Source organism: Echeneis naucrates, chromosome 5 (assembly GCF_900963305.1).
Source record: "Echeneis naucrates chromosome 5, fEcheNa1.1, whole genome shotgun sequence".
Taxonomy (NCBI): domain Eukaryota; kingdom Metazoa; phylum Chordata; class Actinopteri; order Carangiformes; family Echeneidae; genus Echeneis; species Echeneis naucrates.
Window position 1 is genome coordinate 1,720,377 of NC_042515.1, and position 18,114 is coordinate 1,738,490.

General features: G+C 42.7%; 1 protein-coding gene across 1 annotated transcript; it reads right to left on the reverse strand.

Moving 5' to 3' along the window:
• Positions 1 to 5,822: 5,822 nt before the first annotated feature.
• On the reverse strand, positions 5,823 to 16,716 carry uqcc1 (ubiquinol-cytochrome c reductase complex assembly factor 1). The gene is made up of 9 exons (XM_029502237.1): positions 16,516 to 16,716; positions 15,550 to 15,657; positions 14,609 to 14,716; positions 13,075 to 13,147; positions 11,909 to 11,966; positions 11,578 to 11,686; positions 8,654 to 8,731; positions 8,372 to 8,485; positions 5,823 to 6,822 (listed from the first exon to the last, which is right to left on the reverse strand). Exons 1-9 carry the CDS (start codon positions 16,588 to 16,590, stop codon positions 6,688 to 6,690), a joined length of 858 nt encoding a protein of 285 aa, XP_029358097.1. The 5' UTR covers positions 16,591 to 16,716; the 3' UTR covers positions 5,823 to 6,687.
• Positions 16,717 to 18,114: the final 1,398 nt, after the last annotated feature.

Below are 18,114 nucleotides of genomic sequence, written 5' to 3' on the forward strand. Positions count from 1 at the left end.
TGAATTTGTTGTCAAAGCGTGAACTCCTGATCAGATAAAGATAGAAACTTCAGAACAACCACAACACAAGAGAGGAACTTTTCTTTGGTTATTCTGCTTTACACAGTTTTTATCTGGAAAAGAAGGAAACATTCAGTGTGTTTTTAGTTAGTTCTTGTTTTCTGAGCTTCTCTCACCGATGACAGAGAACAGAGTCTGAACTCATCAGACAGGATCAGCTGATTCTGAATGTGAGGAGAGATTTTCAGAATGAGGAAAAAACAAAAGGCTGAATTTGGCTCTCAAAGGGTTCAAACTTTCAGCTCAGAAAACGGTTTGACATGAGCGGAGGTGTGAGATACTTCAGAGTGTGTTCAGGAAAACTGGGCGTTGTGCAAAGCAATGGAAATGTGTGTTTGTGTTGGTTGACGTGTGTTTGTGTCATATCAGATCAGGTTAAAGTAATGACCCCCGCCGTCTCACACAGACACACACTCCCTGCCTACTCTGCTCAGCAGCAGCCACATTGTCAGTATTATTAGTCCTTAAAAAGGAAACAGACTCTGGATAATTGTGTGTTTGTGTTTGTGTTGCTGAAGTGGAGATGTGCTGGATCTGCGCACATCTTAAGACAACAAACACACACAGACATTGCGGCGAAGTGAATGCAGTGTGTTGCATAATGAGAGCGAGCCGTGAATGGCTGCTTTTCATGAAGAGAGACGCCGAGCTGCTGGAAACAATTCACGTCAGAAACTGTTTCAGGTGAATGATCCAGATCTGACTTCCTGTTGGGATTTCTCTGCACCAAAGTGATCAACACTATTGAGGGAGGACACAACTACACAAACACACACACTGTGTGTTTGTGTCCACAGTTGTTTGTCCATAGCAGATGATGGTGAACAACACACGCTTCTTCTTTGCCAGCGAATGCTGCGCGTTCTGTGTGAGAAATGAGGAACGATGAAACAAAACTGCTGCTGTGTTCAGATATTCGAAGCAGCTGGCAGAAAATCTGCACGTCGGTGTGTCGGTGTGTTGTGTGTCTCTTACATACTGCGTAAAGATTACACATCCTCATCAACAATCACCTTTTGAGCTCAAAGTTCCTTAAAGATCGTTTGTGATCGGCTGTGTGAGCATCTCTGACTTCAGGTCCGTTTGTTATTTGTTCATCCTTCGGTCGAAATCTTCCAGCTGAGCTCAGTGAGTTCCAGTTTGTCGCCTCCGGATCAAGAACCCACGAAGGTTCTGATGGTGGCAGCTGGTCAGCAGCTAAAGGTTACCGCTCAGGCCGGAGGCCGACCTCACAAGACAACGAGAGAAAAGGGCCAAAACAAAAGGTTAAAAAACACAAAGGAGCCTTTATCAGGATCGGCTGGAGGCAGAGTCTGAGACACGTGACGCTGAGATGGAAACCCCAAAAAACTGCCCTTCAGACGCACAAACGAACATCAGTGATCGTGGCGTCAACACGACGAATGATTCCAACCCACAAACTGAGTCTTTGTTCAACAGACTCAAACTCTATTCTGATGAACCAAACAAATCGTTTATCTCTTTTCTTGCCTGCTTTGGATTATTCTCCTGATCTGTGTTGAAGAAAAAGGGTTACCAGCACAAACAGTTTCATGATAAATCAGCAGCTGAGCGACAGAGAAAGTCTGAGCTATCCAACATTTACCAGTTTCTTTGAAAACTGAAGATCCAGAAGCTAAAATCTTTCACCTGCTTTAAATACGGAGCTGAAAACCATCAGGGATCTTCAACATGTGACTTAAAAGTGGACCAAAGTGAGTCTGAGCCAGCAGAGCAGCAGCACAACACTGCTCCGTTTGTTTTTGACATTTTAAAGGGGAAAAGTTACATAACACAACTTTAAAAACTAAGCTTTTATTGGTGGGCGTTTGTGTTGGCGCCTCAGGGACCGATGAGACCTGAAATATGGTCCAGGAGGTCCTGCTGGAGATTCAACGCTGCACATCAGCTCGCCATGTTCTTACCGATGCAGATATTTTTTATCTTCCGTTCATCAAAAGCAAAGAACAAAAGAAGCCAACAAAGCAGATCTGCAGCTGAAACACTGTACAAATTAGAATTTAATCAAATGCAGCAAAAGTCTCTGGATAAACAACACCACCACCACCAACAGGAGGAAGGAATCACTTCAGTCCGTCTGACTGTTGTTTTGAACCAAACCATCACAGAGACCGAAAAATGGGCTGAAGAAAGAGGAAGAAGAAAAATGGACCCAGGCTGAGCAGACAACACGAGGCCTGAGCTGTGTGGAAAATTTATGAAGCACCGACTGAGTCACGCGCTGCTCAAAAAAAAAAAAAAAAAAAGTGAATATTAAAGCTCTTATTATTACTCTGTAACGGCGGCGCTGCCAGTCTGACAGCTGTCACCGACCTTTTATAATGCCAGCTGGCTGATGTGACGCCTGAACGCAGCTCAGTTTTTAATTGTTTCTCACACTAAGCTGTCGCTCATTTTGGAAAATATTTCAACTTGTGGGAAGAAAACAGCCAACAAGTTTATTTTAAAGGGCCAGTGATTAAATCTACAGTTTCTGACTGAGTCCTGATCTGAGTCCTGATCTACCTGATCTGACTGAGTCCTGACCTGACTGAGTCCTGATCTACCTGATCTGACTGAGTCCTGATCTAACTGAGTCCTGACCTGACTGAGTCCTGATCTAACTGAGTCCTGATCTACCTGATCTGACTGAGTCCCGGTCTGACTGAGTCCCGATCTGACTGAGTCCTGATCTACCTGATCTGACTGAGTCCTGATCTACCTGATCTGACTGAGTCCTGATCTAACTGAGTCCTGACCTGACTGAGTCCCGGTCTGACTGAGTCACTGACAGTGACAGTCACACTGATGTTGTCTCTGGTGGCTCAGTAGATCCTGATTCTGGATTCTTACTGTCTCAGAACATGTTAGAACAGAACTGTGTGACCTGAATCACCAAACACACACAGCTGCTGCTGGTTGTATAAACTGCTGCAGAGTGTTTCACCACATGATGTGTGATGAGTGATGTGTGTGATGGGAGGAACATTTTTTTACTGTGTTTGTGGAGATGAAGGATGAAGAAGCCAATTAAAACTGACGTGGATGGTGTTTGTGCAGCGAGACGTACGAGCGAGTTGTGAAGTGACACGACAGGCATTTCTGTAACGGTTTAAGGTGTGTGACAGCGCTGACAGGCAAACGGGGGGGGGGGGTGCCCTGCAGGGAGGGCAAGGAGAAACACACACACACACACACACACACACGGAAGGTGTGACACAGTCTACTCGGATATTTGTTCATTCCTGCACAATAAAAAAAAAAATAAAAAAATTGTGTTTAATGAAATTATAATTCACTGTGTGTGTGTGTGTGTGTGTGTGTGTGTGTGTGTGTGAAATGATCATGTGATCAAACTTTTATATTTCTATTTCTATCAGAGCATCCCATTTTTAGGATTAATATTTGGTTTATTTTTTCAATCCAGCAGCGACAAAAAGAGATGTTAAATCGAATTATTTTGTTGAACTTTTTTCCATTTCTGCTGTTGGAGGTGATTCACACAACCTCCAGACGGCGCCGGTCCTTGTCGTTCTTGTGCAGAATGGCCGATGAGGATGACGACGGAGGCGGGCTACAACTCAGGTGTGACCCAGATGTCAGACGACGCCGGGGATCCTCCGTAATGAAACCCGGTCGGTGACCCAGTTCTCTCCTTCTGGGACAAACGTTTTTAGTTCTCACTGTTTCCCACTGAGCCGGTCCGGAATCCAAACACCGGGGGTCCGTTTCACAAAGCAGGTTCAACAAACTGAGTTGATCTGCTCTGAGATGGAGTTTTTGGTTCCAGAACAGCTGATCCCATTCACGTCTTTTTTAACAGGGCATGGCTAGGCAGCAGCAGGAAGCTCCCTCAACTTCCACTGAGATGGATGTTCAGTAAACAGCAGAGGGTCATTCTGTGGAATTCATGTGCAACCGTATCAATAAATGTCCTCCTGATGTGTCACCAGTGAAAGAGATGTTTAAAAAAATGATGTAAAATGATGTAAAAAAGACAAAAGAAATGCAAAACTTGGACAGCCAGATGCAGAAATTCACTCAGGGGCTCTGCATCTCCAACATCACAGAAAAAAATCCCATTTGCAATAAAAACGCTGTGCAACACTCAATTTCTGCTGTGAGAGCCTGACTACAGCTGGTAATGTTGCAAAGGGCACGTCTTGTTGTGTTGTTGTGATGCTAAATCAGCAGAGAAGTGAATGTGATGTCTAATTCTTCAGATGATGGAGCCGTATTGGGGCCAGACCGGGGAAGGATTCCAACATGGTGCAGCTTTTCATGAACTGTTTAAACACGTGTTCAAACTTCATGCAAAGCTTCGTGAAAGTGTGTCAGTGTGATAAAAGCCGACTCGTTTAAACTCATTCTTTAAATATTGAAACAGCACGTTGTTTGCATGACCTAAATATTCAGACTTTTTTTTTTTTTTTTGAGTCGTAATTCACCAGAAAGACACCGTTAACATGTTTTACTTTGTTCTGTCACCTTTCCCTGTCAACAGTCTGATCAAATTCTGAATCCGTTCTGTCTGTGTTTGTGTGTTCTGAGGGGATAAAACCTGATCGGTGAGGCAGGAAGAAGCAGAAAGTTATCAGATCTAAAACTCCCCTGCCACATAAATGTCACAGAGTAACACACACACACACACACACAGAACAAGGCTGAGAACAAAACTGTCACTTTGGTAAAACTGGTTTCCCGATGAATGGATACAATAGTTCAACCCACTAAAAAGCCTCTTTTCATGATCACAAATAAAACGTCAGAAAAAGGCCTCAACTGTGACACAAAAACCAGCTGACTCTGAATCTGAACACAAACAGCAGACTGCTGCAGACTGACACACAACACACACTTCTGTTGTGTCCTGCAGACAAAATGATTTCTGCTTTCGGTTTGTAATTCTCTTCACTTTGCTCTGTCAATAACGCAGAAGAGCCTTAAAGAGCGAAATAACAAACTGGAGGCTTCACTCGTCTCAAAAACATCCATTTAAGTGCCGATAAATGACAAATATCCAGTGAGGAAAACTAATCTGCTGGAGAGTCAAACCCTCTCAGAGGCTGCAGGTTTTTGACATTTTTGTGTCTTTCATCCATATTCTCTTAATTTGCTGCAGCACAAAGAAATGTGCTGATTTCCAGCATCTGAGTGGAGAAAAGAGCGACGGGAGACGGGCGGAAAGAACCAACGCTGCTCCTGCTGAGAGCTGAATTTGTTTCTCTGCTCCAACATCACACGTTAATCTCCAGACTTTGGAAAATGTGACATTTATTCAGCCAGACAGCTGATGTTCTAACTCATTTTAAAGTCCTTACCTGCTTTAACAGTCTGTCTGAAGCTTTTAAAAACACGATAAATCCATTTTTACTACAGTAAACAATCATCAGAATCAGCTGACTAATTTAAAAATCAACCAAACAGACGAATGATCCCATTTATCATCAACGTCTGATCGACTTGCACAAACAACAGCACTGATAATTAATATCACACTCTTAACAGCAGATGAAATGTCCCAACATGTACCTGTCCACTCAAGTTCACGAATACTAAGGAAAAGAAGGACGAGTTGAAGTGTCAATTAAAAGGTGGAGTGCGGCGCCATCTGCAGGGAGCGTGTGGTTGTGAATAGTGTTCTTTATTCTGATATCAGCGCTGCAGGAAGAACTTGAATTTTGTGTAGCAGCCGATTTAAAGTCCAAACTCAGCAGTCCGACTAAAACTCCATCAACTATGATGTGACAGAGATTTAACTCGGCTCTATTTAACTGCCTTGACTCCTCTGAATTAATGGCAGCTCCACCAGTTGTTGGGGGTGGAGGGGGGTGGACAGATTTGATGGTGTGGTTGCCGGGAGACGACGGCTTTGTGTTCAACTTGGACATGAATTAAGCGCAACGATTTTATACTTCTAGAACATTTTATTTACTTTTTAAAAACAAAATTACAGTAATCACATCCTAGTCTTGGAGGGCTCAGCTTCTTGTTTCAGCCAAAGAGCATCATGGGAGCCAGAGCTGTTGAACTACAGACCTCTGACAAAGAGAAAGTCCTTTAACCCGTCAAATCTTTTTTCCTTCGTTTCCCAAAAACTTGATTTTCATGTTGTCGCCTGTTCAGAGTGAAACAGTAAAGGAGCAGTGACAGGAGTCTGAGCTAACACCAGCTGCAGGAGGAGAGTGTAAACGCACAGGTATACAAAATACTTTATAAATACAGCATGGCATTCGTGGAAGAAAAAAAATATAAATACAGAGTGTCTCGCTCTCTCTCAAAAACCGACAGGACGACGACAGAGGATGACGATGCACGCTAAGTCCGGGGTTTGAACAGGTTTGGTTTGCTGTGACGGGTGCACGAGTGTGAGGATGTCTACCTTGTTTAAACTCCGCCCTCTTAAATGGTGTCCAGAGGAGGAGAAAAGAGGTATAAAGGAGCAGTTGAGGAAGCTACGTCAGATTTAAAATGCCACCTCATATAACAGGAAGGACGAGTGAACAGAGACATGAGGTGAGGAGTTACATGTTAAGAGACGACGAAGGGAAACAGGAAGAGGAAATCAGGATGTGAAAGGAGAGGGGGGACTTTGGATAAGAGGAAAAAGGAGTCTGCCGCTTCGCCTCACAATCCGGCGTCGTTATAAGTTGGCTTAACCTCCTTCAGGATGCTCTGTGCGTTCGCCTCCACCAGAGGGCGCCACTTCACCTCGCCGGTCAGCAGCATGTCCTCGCCGTCCAGAGAGTCGATGTACTGCATCTGCACACGGCGGCAGAAGAAGAAGAGTCAAGAGCAGACACTGAAGCTGAGGACCAGCAGTGAACAAAGAGCAGCTTCATCAGCTGCTTCCACAAGTGCTGAGTCAGTGAATCAGATGACATTTGATTCATGCTGGTGTGTGTCAGAAAAGTCCTGAGTAATGTCGTGTTTTTACAGAACATTATGATGTCACAATGAAGGTGACCTTTGACCTTTTGGTTAGAACATGCCATCAAGTTTGTTGTGTTAATTTCTGACATCATTGGTGTGTTACAGATTGAGCCAAAAGTGTTCATGTAGGTCTTAAATGTTTTCTTTAAATTGTATAAATGTTTGTGTGTGATGTTGCCAACGGCAGCAGCTTCCTATGTCACGTACACACACATCCAGTGGAGTGTGTCATATGTTGGTTTTCTGAAATTCTCCAAGCTGCTTTTAGAGCCACGTGTGAACAAAAACACACACACACACTCAACAGAGTGTCAAGGATAGGAAGCAGTGTCTGAATCAATCAGCTATCAATGTGCCCCCCCCCCACTTGTGTGTCATTCAGTGTGTGTGTGTGTGTGTGAGACCAAAACCAAAAAGTAAAGACAACAGACAACAAGAGGATATCTGACAAACTGATCGGGGGAGGAGTCCTGGGTCATGGACCACGAGGCCTACAGGTGTTTCTGAAAACAGGAGAGTGTTTTCAGCCTTAAAGTGGGAAAGAAAACATACAAAGAGGAGAGAGGAGAAGAGAAGAGGAGAGGAGAGGAGGAGAGGAGAGGAGAGGAGCTGCTGGGGGAGGAGAGGAGAGGAGAAGAGCTGCTGGGGGAGGAGAGGAGAGGAGAAGAGCTGCTGGGGGAGGAGAGGAGAGGAGAAGAGCTGCTGGGGGAGGAGAGGAGAGGAGAAGAGCTGCTGGGGGAGGAGAGGAGAGGAGAGGAGCTGCTGGGGGAGGAGAGGAGAGGAGAGGAGCTGCTGGGGGAGGAGAGGAGAGGAGAGGAACTGCTGGGGGAGGAGAGGAGAGGAGAGGAGCTGCTGGGGGAGGAGAGGAGAAGAGCTGGTGGAGGTGAAGAGAAGAGAGGAGGAGAGGAGAAGAGCTGGTGGAGGTGAGGAGAGGAACTGCTGGGGGAGGAGAGGAGAAGAGCTGGTGGAGGTGAGGAGAAGAGAGGAGGAGAGGAGAGGAGAGGAGAAGAGCTGGTGGAGGCGAGGAGAAGAGAGGAGGAGAGGAGAGGAGAGGAGAAGAGCTGCTGGGGGAGGAGAGGAGAGGAGAAGAGCTGCTGGGGGAGGAGAGGAGAGGAGAAGAGCTGCTGGGGGAGGAGAGGAGAGGAGAGGAGCTGCTGCTCTCCTCTCAAAAACCAAAGTACAGCTGATGTGGTGAACCTCGGGGCAGATGAAGACAAGCAGGAATGTGAAGTTTCTATCTGATCTGTTGACCATTTAAATAAACTTTCACATTTGAACACATAGCAAACCTCTCTCTCTCTCTCACACACACACACACACACACTGAACACAAGTCTGTGTAGAGTGTGTCTGAGTAGAGCGTTGCGTGCACACACACCTGTTTGCGTACATACTCCACCATGAGCTCCAGCTGTTTGGGGTCTTCACACTGGCAGGTGAACAGATTCCTCCACAGAGCCGATGCAAGCATTTTGTCATCAGACAGGATCGCCTACACACACACACCCACGAAAGAGTCCTTTCTTCACTACATCAGCAGAAAAGTGCCGTCTCACACTGTGACTCAAATCTTTTCTACGCAGACACAGTGACGGGCACGTGGAGATTTAGCTTCGTTTCTACAGTGCAAGGTTTCTGTGTTTGTGTCCGAGCATCTTACCTCATCATATGCAAATATCGCAGCATAGAAAGTCTGTATCATCACCTTAATGGACTCCTTTCTCTGAATGGCTTCGATCTGCATCAGAGAGAGAGAGAAAGAGAGACAGGAAGTGGAGATGTTGGTCAGAGTCATCAGTCCAACAGTGTGATAAACATCGTGTCCTTATTCAGCTTTGTCATGATTTCCACGCATTCCTGAGCACACCTGGCTCAGAGTTTTATTCTGCTAAGAGTCGCACAACCAGGCCAGAAAATAGACATGCAGGTGTTTAAAAAACGGTCATCATTCTGAAAAGCTCAAATGTCCAACAACACAATGGAGAGGAAAAGTTAGGAGATCAGGATTCATCAGCTGGGGACCATGAATACCTGTGGACAGATCCCCGAAGACGGGCTTGGAGCAGTTCATGTCGAGGTGAATCTAATGACCGCCTACTGCAGCCGTGAAGTCACCGAGCGCGTCAGTTTGGGCTTTGGTTGGTTTCAGGGGTGATTACAAACGCGGAGAAAGTGACCGATGTTTTTACTGCACTTTAGCACAATTAGCATGAAACCTGAGAGCAGCTCCAATCACTGGTCCTCCTGGAAAAATACTGGAACTCCTGCTGTGGAGCTCCATCAGCAGATTTTCTTCTTCTCTCTTTTCCATTTCCTCAACTTTTGTTTGTTTTCTGCTCTGCGCTGCAGCTGATGGCGTTCAGGTCGTTCACCTGATACAGGACGTTAGTTTCCATTTTCACTCCTGAAGGAACCAGATCGAAGGCTGAGCTGCTGGACTTCAGGGGGAGTGTGATTAATTATTAAGATCTTTATTTTCTTAGTTATCTGATTAATGTTTTGGGAAATAAAATATCTGAAGAGACAAAATTATTTCCGTGAAACTTGATTATATTAAAATGAATATTAAACATGAGATGGAATAATTTTTTATATTTTTGCAGAAATGAAGTTTAACTGATTATCTGCAGCTCTGCTTCAGAGCGATGATGAAACCTCCAGAACGAGTGCTGCAGAATCACACGGAGAAAAGTTGTAACTGCATAAATGAGTTAGTGTGTGTTGGTCAAACTGATTTAAATTGTCAGACACGTGTTTGTGCCCGTGCCAGTACAGAAACATACGTAAGCAAATGTACACTAACTGAAGTTCACATGTGCAGCTGTGAAAACATACAACACCCCCCCCACCCCCCCCAAACACACTACACACGTTTTGTGCTCCACCCAATGCCCGCACACCAAAGTGACCTCACAAACGTTCCTGTAATTTCTCATCTCTGACCTCTTTCTGTCACACAACCAGCTCAGTGAGTGAGCTGAACCTTCAGAGCTGCTGCTGAAAAGCTCGGTGACCTTTTGGCTCCGGCTCCATTTACATCACAGATAATATACATGTGACCTGATGAGGTGTGGACTCGTAGAACGTAGTTTGACACGAATCCGACTTTACGACATGTGAAAAAAAAAGAAAAAAGAAAGTAAACAAAAACCCTCAGACGTCGCTTGAACCTTCAGAGTTGAAATGACTCATCAACTCTTCAGGTTGGGCAGGTGATAACTCTAAACCATGGGGGGTTATTTTCAACTACGTTCACCACATCGTGTCTGTTCTAGTTTCAGGTCACAGAAAATAAAAAGCGCTGAGAGATCACTGTGACCTTGACAATCTTGACCTGGCAACCTGCCTGACAATCAGGATCACATCAGATCAGACCAGATCGGCCTTCACTCCTCCTCAGCTCCAGCTTCTCCTCCAAACACATGACGAGCGGTGAAGGGCTTGAAACCGCTCGTTAAGGAATGATTCAGGCAGTCATATACAGACTTTTATAGATAATTTTATTATTTAGTGACTTTTTAATCCATGTTTACTGAAATCAAACACATCAACAGCTTTGGTCTGTTTTCCCCTCAATGACCTTTGAGAGTCGAGTCCAGTTCAATCAGAGTATGAGAAACTCATTCTGAAGGCTACAAGTGAGCGGAGCCAAGATTTAAGTCTGTGATGTCAATGAGCGACACTTCCTGGAGCTGCTCCACTGACAAAGAATAGAGCAGCAACTCTGTGGACACGGTGACCGCGGCCAGCCACACCCTCCGGGGATTTGGCTCCACTTTCTGCCTGAGAAATGCTGGCACAATTATGCTGATGTAAAACTTTAAATAAGCAAAAGCTGCATCTTATGCTGCATGCAATGGCACGGATAAAACTTCATGCCCTGTTGCATCAGCCCTGAGGCGGAAACGATTCTGAAATAATGAATATTTATTTAAGAGAATGACTTTTGGTTGTTTTAAGGGAGAAAAGCAAGTTTGGAAGCTGAGCTGCTGTTGTCACTAAAAAGGGAATAAAACATGTTTCTCCACGCCGCCATCACACTAATGAACCAACAAGTCGTCAGTTCCAATAAAACAAAACAAAAGTTAAACACAAAATTGAAATGTCTGATTCGTTTTTAGTTGATCTGGAGCTGAAACAATTCTGTTGATTAATCAATCAATTTTAATATTCAATCAACTGTTCTGTGATTTCTACTTCGTGACAACTTATTGATACTAGGTCTGTGGCTGGAGTTTGAGAATGTTCTTATGTCAGCAAAACCCAAAATGGACAAAAAAATGTAAATAAAAATAAAAATCGAAATTGATTTTTCTAATCCTGAGACTTGACCTTTCACAGCTGCCTGTGGATGTTTGGGCAGTCGCTGCTCTAAAGTTTTATTGATTTGAAAAATTATGAAGACGGCAAAGAACTGGACGAAAAAAAAAAACAAAAAACAAAACAAAACAAAAAAAAAAAAAACATCACATACCGACCATTTGTTTCTTAAGATGAACTTCTTTGGCCTCCATTAAATAAGTGCACCATTTCGGAGGAACAAATTACAGCTCTGATGATCTCTCACACACAGTCAGGACTCACCCCCATGATTTTGCTCCTCTGGTCCACATCCTCCCACATGGAGTGGACGATGTACTGGCACATGTACTTCCCCGTTCTTCCTTCCTGACGCATCCGCACCAAACACATCCTGAAAGACAACATCAGAGGCGGTTTGTGTTTCTACTATGTATTGTTCTTCAGTTATCATTCTCAAATTTCCCCCCAATAGAGCAATTAATGAGCTCATTCATTAGCAATCAACAACAGATAATAATAATTATAACAATAACAATGATGCACAAAGACGCTTCACACAAAGAAAGTCAATACAACCATATAAAAGATGGAGATGTTTGCCTTTGCCTCTTACCATACGTGCAGCTGTGCTACCAAGAACCAGGAGTTGAGCGTGTCTGGGAGGGAGCACTCTGAAAGAAACAAAATATTAACAAGTGTTACCACAGCAGAGTCACACATCTTCCCATCTTTTCATACAGACCATGAGGGTTCACATCAAATACTAACATTATCAGTTCGACATTCTTTACAGCTCATTTACAAATATATAGAATATTGAATTTTCATGTGAAGTGGCTCTAACCTTTTTATCAGCTGCTGTGATTGTTTGTCATTTGCTTCCATTTATTTTTCCCATTATCTTTTCATAATGTATATGAATTATTTCAACAGACACTTTGGAAATCATTAAACAATCAACTGAAATAAATCAGCTTTGACCACGTCAGACATCTTTAACCACTCTGATGCTTTGGCTTCTCAAACTGGTTCAGTTTGGTTTAGACAAATAAAACAAGGCATTCGAGGGCAGCGATAATAATCAATAAACTAACTGAAAGGATAATGAACATAATAATCAATAATGAAAAATAATCAGTTTCAGCCAAACCTTCTCTCAACGCTGTCCAAGTGTTGGTATGAAGTGATGTGTTTTAGCTTGTGCATGAGAATCAGGCTCATTTGACCTCATGTAAAACATAATGTGTGTTAATGCAGCTGGCTTCAAGTGTGTGTGTGTGTGTGTGAGAGAGAGAGAGAGAGTGAGTAATATTAGTGTGTGTTTGTGTTTTTGTGCCAGGTAGTAAAGCTTCACATAAAAGTGTCAGTCAGGTGGTGACAGCGTCCCTGAACACTCATCAACTCCATTTGGACTGGGACAAACACCAACACCTTAACGGTTAACGTTTGGATCTGGACGAATACTTAAGTGTGTGTGTGAATGTGAGTGCGTGTGTGGCTTTAAAAGTGTGTTTTTCCAGCTTCACTCAGAGCGTAGATGCCGTATTATTTTAATACTTTTGCTCCTTCCTTGAAAATAAGATTTTTAACATCAGCATTCCTCTTATTTTGAAAGGTGCTATGATATACTGGATATAAATATAAAACAGGAAATGGTGCTGAGCCTTAAAGGGACACTTGTTGTGTCATTTCTTCTGAGGCTCCAGAGGGAGTTTTTGTCCAGTCTAAGCTGACAGGTGAGGTGTCTGTGGTGGTGGGGGCTTTAACTTCCACACTTACGTTCAAAGAATTCGTCGTAGTTGATTCTCTCTACACAGCATGTGTACATACGCAAGGCAGCAAGCTTGATTTGCTGTAGAGACAAAAGTTTAAACATATTTCAGACATACTGCAGTTTTTGAAGCTTATTAGCTGAAGCTTGTATTTTAAAAGGTTCAGTTCACCTTCAGTTCAGTGTTGCCTCTATTAAGTTACACAATTAATAGAGAAATTAATTAATATGGCAAAATGCAATATTTAAAATCACAGGAGCTGCACATCATGTTCCTGAATAGGCCAAATACCTCATTTTCTCACCGCATCATCTGTATTTCGAAAGAGCCAAAACATTTTTTCCCCAAAAGGGTTCCAATAGAAGATGTGGCCTACATGACCTGCATCTACATGATTTGCTGTTTGTGTTTTATTTGTTGCTGGTTTGTGAACATCAGATATTTCTATAAATAGAGGACTAACAAGCCTCACATTTGTTTGTTTACTATGTTTTGCTGCAGAGCAAATAATTAAAAATAGAGCTGATTAGAACCAGCAGCTGCCCCGTTTCTGTGTATACAAAGATTTAAAAGCAGAGATGATTTGTTGGGTCGGCTTCATTCTGTGTGTGTGTGTGTGTTTACATGCTGTGAGGAGGATTCCTGGCTGGCAGTCTACAATTTACGATCCTGCTGGGAGGTCAAAGCTTTTCTGTTGTCCTCTAACCACCGCACACACTCCGGTCATATAACTGTCCTTCATGCAGCAGCAACTTGCAAGCAGCCCATCACTGAATGCACCGCATTAACCGGACTGATTAACTAGTTTGGTCTGAAGTAGTTCTTGTTGAACTACTAGTTGAACTGTATTTAATTCTTCAACTTTTTTTTTCCCTGAATGACAGTTACACAACTGTGATTATTATGCTTTTATTCCATGTCCCTCCCCTTTTCTCTGTTATTCTTTCACAGTTTGCCCTGTTTGTCATTTCAAAGCGCTCCAGGCTGTTGCTGACATGTTTGTACTCAACCAACAGGTTAAATAAGGGTGAAGGTGCAGCTGTTGTTCTGCTTAAGCGTTTTCCCTCTGCCCTCGGTTTAGCTGAGCTTGAACTCTGAAGGCCAAACTCCTCCAGCTTGCACTTGCCTGTTGCTATCATGACTCACAACCTTGATCTTTTGATGCTGATCTGCCGATAATCCTACAAAATGTATCTTTTGTGACATGTTAAGTGATCGTAAAGATAATTTGTGGCCTAAGCCTGATCCTCCTCTCCCTTTGGAGTTATGCTGGCCCTGTTATGAGACTGGTGAACCTCTACAATGTCCCAACTAAAGTTGGATTCATAGCACAGCATTAAGGTGTGAAACTACATTTGTGAAATGGAACCATGTTTAAGATGCAAAATATATTATCTTGGTTCTTATGGAGATAAGAAAAGCCGTGATTGGAGATGACAAGATTCGTCCCTCTTGGTTTGCCTTCTTTTCCGTTTCTTCCCAAAATCTCTTTATAACCTCTGTCCCTCAGCTCGTCTCCCCCTCATCTCTCTGTCACTTACCCATTTGTTGTATTTGAGCTGTCCTGTGAAGCCCATGGCCTCGATGAGCTTTGTGAAGGCCCCGACCTCTTCATTTGCAGGATTGGCCGTTTCCTTCACGTTACAGAGCTGCCGGACGAGACAAAGAGCACAAGATGGCGATGAGTCGGGTGGGGTGAGAAAGGGGGCAAGTGATAATAAAAAGAAATAAGAGAGAGAGACAGTGATGAGGGGCTCGGACAGAAAGATGAGATAAACGGCATCTTTGATGAGGGGAGTGAAAGAAAGCAGTGAGGAAAAAATGAGAGAGAACAGAAAGGTGGGAGTGAAAACGACCTGTAATATTCCTTGTGAATATATATGATGACAAGCATGAGCGCAGGGGGAGCGCGACCTTTACGGTGCGAGTGCAGCTGTTGGGAAATTGAATACAGTGACCTATACAGAGCTGCATGTTGTTTTAACAGTTTCAAAGCAGCCACCATGACCCCAAAGACCCTTTAATTCTGCTCAATTTGAACCGTTATTACAAAAATCAAAAGTAAGCTGACTGGTCTGCACTTGTTTGCATTAATTTCAAAGCCCAAATAGAAAACAATGCTAATCATAAGACAACTCCGCCTCTGTATCCAATTCCCCAATGACACTTTTAAAACTACAAATGGACCACAGATTGAATAATTCAGTCAGTGCAGTTTTACGTAGTACAGTGAATTATCAGTATAGTGACTGATATAGTGGCAGATTCTCATCCTCCATCTTTCTTATTGCTTGTTGAATTTAAATAAATCATAACTCCTTATCCTCTAAACACTAAATCCTACTTTCTTTGCTACAGCAGATTTTAGTCAATGCTTCCTGCCCGGTTAACTTGTAGTTAGTATGGCAGGCTTAGTGTTAAAGATTGATTATCCTTTAAAGTTATTATCCTGCATGTAAATGTTGTGTACACGTTTTGTTACCTCTGTGCTGATGTGCAGTGTCCGACATGGTGTTGAACAGGGAGAGGAGAATCTGGCCAGCTGGTAGGCTGCTAAAGATCTAGCAAAGCAGACTTCTTGAGCTGTTGCCTGGATGGGGACAGACAGGAGGGCAAAAAGAAACTTCAGAGATTCACAGACAAATAACTGCTTTTAGATTTTCGTTTCAATCATCACAGGTCTTTTTAATCTGTTATTTACCTAAAGGCTTCCATCACATTAAGATAAACACAATGTTTGTTTTCCATTAACGATTAACCAGCTAAACAGTCCAGAAACTAGGAATTACAGAATCAACTCTAGTGACAAATGTTTGATCAGTTAGATTAGATTTCAAACTATTTGATAAATCTAATGAAGAGACAGATTTATCATCATCGTTTCTCTTTGGACATTTGCTGATCCTAAATCAATTTAAGATTCTTCCTTTAAGTTGATTCCTCCAGTAAAAACAGGTAAAACCTAAACCAAGGTCAGGTCTGGAATAAGAATTAAAAATCCAGATTTTACAATGAAAAGTTCAGCAAACTCACAACAACGAAGCTGAAACACGTTTTAAGTGAACTACTTCATAACAAATGAAAAGATTAGATCGGATTCTCTCTCTTAAATATAGTTTTCAGTCTCTGTATGTGGTTTATTTATTTTAATTATTAGCTGAATCTGGATCAGTGAGTCCATCCTTCCGGCCTGTTCACCTGCTCGGACCAGGTGTTGACCCCCCCCCCCCCTCTGTGGGGGGAGCTAATCTTATAAAGATAGTTTTATTTTTGGACGATATCATAAACTGGAGGAAAACTTTACACACAGACTAATAAAAGGGACCTTTATGTCACTGGCAGTTATTTCACTTATTTTAAATCCGATTAGCAGCTAAAGTAAGATGAATTAAACGATGCTAGGCTAGGCTAGGCTAAAATCAGCTAACGCTAGCCGGAGCGGCGGTACCTCTCGGGTCGCGGCTCCGGACGCCGTCCGGCTCAGGAGGCTCCTGGCGGCGGACTGGAGCGGCCGCCGGTACATGGCTGCTAAACGTGCGGAAGTCACGGCGGAGGACCGGAGGAGGCCACCGACCTGCGGCTCCCGTTAACACCAGCTGAAGGTTTGGTAACAGCGGCTCTCCTCCGCCTCCTCCCCCCTCAGCAATGTCAACGGCGTCTGTCCGTCAGCCGCCGCGGTCCGGCCGGAAAACGGAGGCGAAGAAAAGTTCCGCTTGGAGCAGGAACCGGTTATTAAACTTAAATTGTATTCATATGTCGAGTTAAAAAAAATCTGCTTCAATCTGGATTCAAAATAGAAAAATAACTATCTTTAATGTTTCAACGATGTTTTAGAATATTTCTGGAAACTATACCACGCACAGCACAGAGGCTTTTATTCTTTATTTGCTGTAATATCACAATTTAATTGATGTTTTTATATTTAATAGAGGTCAGTGCAACATCACACTGTAAAAACAATAACTTTTCCTACTAGCTACAGCCAGTCAAAATAAAAATAAATAAATAAAATAAATTCCGTCTCACCGAATAGTCCTGCAACAAATCACCTCTCATGAGGACGGCGTTTATTTATGTTATTTAATCATCATTTGGCTGAAACGCTTCTTAGATCTATCATATTCAGCCTGGAGGTGAAATGAAATTTGGTCAGATGCTCTGTGCTAACAGAGTAAGCAGTTCCATGCATGGCTGCCTCCTTATTGTTCAAAGCCACCCAGCTATTAAACTGCTTCCTGCAGAAGCCCACAGGCCGAGAGTCGCTGTGTGCCATGCACACCGAAAAAAAATGAAACAAGTTTTTGTGGTATGGTAATATTTATTAGGTTAACTGTCACAATATTTACTTTCTAATTATAAGTATCAGTGAGAACTGGAATTATTCAAGTAAAACAATATATATGCTATTCATGTAATAAATAAAACTGTGGGAAGAGTAAGTTTTACTGTATATTTTCACATAATAAGTTTCATAGTCTTTGCACATGAACGTAGAAATGCCAAGTAAGTTTCAGCACTTGCAATTTTAGTTCATTTAGGAGAAGCTTGTTGCTTTAAGACTTTGAAAAACAGACGACCGGCTCATTATTTCATCAACAAACAACAAACAAATACACAAACAAGCAGCTATTATATCATACTTGGAAAATTACATCTCTTAGATTTAAAACATGACTCGTGCAATAAATATGTAGTTTAGGATAAAGGAAGTTAAATTTAAAGAAAGCTTATGGACATTCAGAGGTGAGTTTATATATTCAGAGTTATTCTGTTTTTGTCTCTCTCCTTTTTAAATTATGTCAAATTAAACTTTCCTGACATGAATGAAAGAAGGTAAAGGACTAAATGTTCCTGTTTGTCCTATTTTGTGTTTTTGTAACTTGTGCGGCCCTGATTTCACAGCTTAGGCAAAAAACAAGATTGAAAACAAGTGACAGAAAGAGGTGAATTCTGTGGCAGAGAGACAAAACGAAGGGCTGTGAAAGGAGGAAAACTAAAAGGTCAAGCAGAGTTTTCTGGACCAGCAGAAAGTTTGTTTCCGAGGAAA

Bases quoted from the DNA above. Each gene is read 5' to 3' on its own strand.
- uqcc1 (XM_029502237.1), bottom strand. From the start codon at position 16,590: ATGTACCGGCGGCCGCTCCAGTCCGCCGCCAGGAGCCTCCTGAGCCGG. The intron at 11,967-13,074 runs GTAAGTGTGGAA...TGTTTCTTTCAG, and splicing joins CTACGACGAATTCTTTGAAC to AGTGCTCCCTCCCAGACACG. The intron at 8,732-11,577 runs GTGAGTCCTGAC...TCTCTGATGCAG, and splicing joins AGAGGAGCAAAATCATGGGG to ATCGAAGCCATTCAGAGAAA.